The 4027-nt window shown below is 38.4% G+C and overlaps 1 protein-coding gene across 1 annotated transcript; it reads right to left on the reverse strand.

Moving 5' to 3' along the window:
- Positions 1–1107: 1107 nt before the first annotated feature.
- On the reverse strand, positions 1108–3745 carry LOC132276834 (protein IQ-DOMAIN 17). The gene is made up of 5 exons (XM_059778458.1): positions 3472–3745; positions 3024–3317; positions 2592–2840; positions 2348–2485; positions 1108–2141 (listed from the first exon to the last, which is right to left on the reverse strand). The coding sequence occupies exons 1-5, from the start codon at positions 3607–3609 to the stop codon at positions 1323–1325; spliced, it is 1638 nt and encodes a 545-aa protein (XP_059634441.1). The 5' UTR covers positions 3610–3745; the 3' UTR covers positions 1108–1322.
- Positions 3746–4027: the final 282 nt, after the last annotated feature.

A 4027-nucleotide genomic window follows, 5' to 3' on the forward strand; every position in this document is an offset into this window, starting at 1 on the left:
GACATTATTGCGAACCTATAATTATGGGTCCGACGCCCATGATATAAATAATCAAATGCTTTTGATTGTTATTTATGCAAAAATATAAGTTTAAGTGTTTTTTATTTATTGCATATTTGCATGGAATCGGTAGATAACCAATTTAAAACAAACAAGTACTAAAACATTGCATCCTTCAATTCTTCGATACAACAAACCACGTCCTACTTTTGGGATGGTCACAACACCAATATTTAAAAAAAAAAAAAATTTCTATAATACCATATCAATTATTAATGAGATAAGAACTGCTTTTTTGTACTGGTTCTGTCTGGTTGCTGAAGGACACACTAGGAACCACTTGGGGTCATCAATTCAATTCTCAGTTTGGATTTCAGTGAAGAAATAAAAGTTGGCACAAACGTTTTTAATTTTTCTCTTTTTTTCTTTTTCGGAAAATAAGTTGGCACATACCATTGCACATCATTTGAGACTTTGAGTGTTCCTTTAGAGATGTAAGAGAAGTGAGAAGATTTGGCAAGGAATCGAAAGAGATGGGTAAAAACTAAAAATTCAAGAAAATCAAAAGAGATGTAATAAAATGGAAAGCAAACAGATTGAACAGAGCTTATATATAAAGGGGAAAAGGTAAAGAGCTAACTCACACAACATGATACTTTCACTTGCATCACGCTCTCTCCCTCCGTGTGATTTAGATTTTTTTGTTCTTGCACTTCCACTCTTTGTTACTTATGTAAAAAGAACTAAAATAAATAAAAAGAGAAAATGATTTTGCTACTCTTGCACTCTCACTCTTTTTTACTTATGTAAAAAGAAACAGAAAGCGAAAATCATGAAGAAACTATGAAATCGATCAATTTCTAAAATTCAAAACTATATTCTTAAGAAGAAATGGTTGGTTGATCATCATGTAGAGTCCAACCAAACCATATGATCTGTTCAACCGTCTTGGAACTGGAGTTGGAAAGACTGAGTTGGGTCAAAAGTTGTACAAATAAATAGAAAGATACTTTATCAAAGGGTCAAAGACAATGCTCTTTAAACAAAGTCCATGTGACTTCCCTTGTACCCAAATCTGAATACCCAAACTGAACCCTAACAATCCAGTTACACACTTTTCTTAAATTACTATTATTTTGGATAAAAGATTCAACTACACACCAAAACAAAGATTGAACTACAAGTTTTTTTTTTCCACCAAAGATTGAACTACAAGCAGAAATACAACAATTGACTACCACACACACTATCATTCTAATGAGGAAATTCAAAAGAACAAACCTTTAGAGCTCTCTATCATAATATATTTTATATGTCATCGATCACCTCAACCACCTCCTAAGGTCACTTGTTGAAGAAGGAGATATCTCACCACCAAGGCTGTCTGTACAGCAAGAAGAATAGTTTGAATGTTGTTCCATACCCAAATGCACTCCACAAACACTCTTAAAACTTGGACTCCTCAGATTGTATCCATAACCTCCATATCTGTTTCCTGCATTGTATGTGTCTGGGACTGGGTAGGACAATCGCTTTTTCGCCGACCCAACTCCTCCTCTATCCCTCTCTGGTGTCGATGGCCTCTGCCTCGGAGCACTCTGTGACCTTACCCTAGCCTTAGCAGACTCGGTTGCAGCCATGTAATTAGGCATTGCACAACCAATAGCCCCACTAGTTCCACCTCTTGTTGTATGTTGGTACAAACCACCATTATTGTAGTAATTAGACCTTCTTGGTGTCTGGGCTGTGTTGTAACTTCTGTTTTCTCTTGCGCAGCGTGGACTGGCAGACCGGACTTGAAGAGGACTGCTTTTGGATGGAGAGGGCGTGACGGGGGACTGGTTGATGGATTGATTTTGGTGGGCTCTATGGAGAGGAGTGGCAACAGACGGCGAATTGGGTCTTTGGTGTTGCTTGTGAAATTGATGTTGATATGATCTTTGGAAATTAGGAGTTAAGTATGAGAATGGCTGTGAAGTGTCCATTTGGACAGTTTTGACATTGTCTCTTTGATCAGTCGAAGCCCTGCCCCTTCCCCTGCTCTCCCATGTCTTCTCAGCCATCCACCGATCAAGCCATTGATGTTCTTCTTCAACCTCATCTTCATTGCCCATTGCTTGATTCCTACCTGTTCTCCATATCTTGACCGAATTGCAAAAATTTCTCATCAATTCAAGAAAACAAACTATATGATTTAGGCCTGATGTGAAAAGGAGGTGGATCGGTGTCTTTATGTCAAATCAGGCCGACCTTATTCATATGGGATTAAGGCAGTCATTATAGGATCCATATATTTGGTCTAAATTACTCCAAATACTTGATGTGCAAAGCATATAAAAATAGAAACCTGTTGAGAGAAGGCCTGGGATAAGGTCTTTTCGCGCTTTAAAGCAGCTTCTTTTTTGTTTTGCAGCACTGCTTTCACCTCCTCAACTGTGTGTGGGTGTTCGTCCCAATCATCTGCAATGCTACTTCCATCTCTTGACTGTGACATACAATTGCCAGTACAATGTATAAATTAACAGAGTCTAAGCTAAAAGGTATGAGGAATCGAAACAAATTGATTACTGGATCAAAATGAACCCTCTTACCATTGACTTCCTATCAGAAATATCTTGAAGAAATCGAGACTCCCATAAGCTATTGGTGTCACTAAACGCTGTTGATTTTCGGATGCCATCGTGTGATTGCCTCATGCGTTGGTCAAGCACACGAGCCTGCACTCGCACCAGAGCTTGCATGCACTTGAGTGTCATCTTTGCTTGCTTTCGCACATTGTGACCCCTCACCACAGCTTGCAATTTTACAAGCCCTTTTAGTGCACGAAGAGCTCTTCTTGCCTTCATTTTCATAAATAAATAAAATAAAAAGATGGTTTATGAAAAGAAAACCTTTTAATCAAAACCATCATTTCAATGGTACTTCAAATGTGATCTTTTTAATTGAGGGAAAAGAAAAAGACTTTGAAAATGTTATTAATAGTAACAAATAATTAAAAGTGTGCATTTTGCTCAATTAGTTACCAGATATCCCCTGAAAGCTGTCTGAATAACAACGGCTGCAGAGTGTGCTCTGGCATGATTAGAGGGCGGCCTTGTTAGGCGAGCGGCCTCCATGGCCGCCTGAGCTGTGGCCACAGCTGCCTCAGCGGTGGCCACCGCCACGGCAATGGCATGCCTTTGGTCTGCGGCGGCGGCTTCTGAGACGCTGGCCATCGACACTCCAACACTACTAGACCCTGCATCATTAGTGGTTTTGGGTGAGGCATGGTGGTGGCTCTGGGGCTTCCGGAAAAGCCATCTTCGTTTCTCTCTCTTCTGCAGAAAACCCAACAAGGAGCACCAATATAATGAGATGAGATCTACCCAGTAAGGGAAACAATGAAGAGAGATCACATCATCACATACACATATAGATATATAGCATATTTTTAACAATCAAAGTGGTATATATAAGAGAATGTAGTGAAACCTTTTCTTCTTCTTCTTCAGCTTGTTCATCTTGTTGGTCTCTCCTTCTGTTAATCCTCTTTTGATCAGGCTCTTTAGTAGGAGATCTGAAGGCTCTTTTCACGGCGGTCAACCATGAATTACCTTCTTTCTTCCCCATAGAACGATGTATGCTCCACAAACACTAAGCTACTGCATTTACAGCTAAAGACTGATAAAAAGGACTTCCAAATTTCAGAACTCTGAACACAATATTAATTGGAGTTACTACTTTGGCTAATCCATTGTCACCTAATTTTTTTATTATGGAGTAGTAAGAGAGACACATGGATAAATAAATCAAGAGAAGAGGGTTGAACGTTTAAACGTGGTGGGAGAGCTCCAATGGTCCACTGGTGTTTTTCTTGTTCAAATATTTTAAACTACAAGAATATTGTGAATCTTCACCTTTCATAGAGAAAATAATTCCTCAACCTTTTTAAAATTAACAACTAATACTTGGATCCTAAAATGAAATATGAAACTTTGTATTAAAAATTAAAATAAAAAATCGATTCATGAATTTTTTTAATAGTTCT

This window comes from Cornus florida, unplaced genomic scaffold, assembly GCF_030987335.1.
Source record: "Cornus florida cultivar Cherokee Brave unplaced genomic scaffold, ASM3098733v1 CherokeeBrave_3.0.0_Hap2_Chr10, whole genome shotgun sequence".
Taxonomy (NCBI): Eukaryota; Viridiplantae; Streptophyta; class Magnoliopsida; order Cornales; family Cornaceae; genus Cornus; species Cornus florida.

Coding starts and splice junctions, on each gene's coding strand:
- LOC132276834 (XM_059778458.1), bottom strand. CDS start 3,609: ATGGGGAAGAAAGAAGGTAATTCATGGTTGACCGCCGTGAAAAGAGCC. Junction 3,318..3,471: donor CTGAAGAAGAAGAAGAAAAG/GTTTCACTACAT, acceptor GGTTTTCTGCAG/AAGAGAGAGAAACGAAGATG. Junction 2,841..3,023: donor CAGCTTTCAGGGGATATCTG/GTAACTAATTGA, acceptor ATGAAAATGAAG/GCAAGAAGAGCTCTTCGTGC.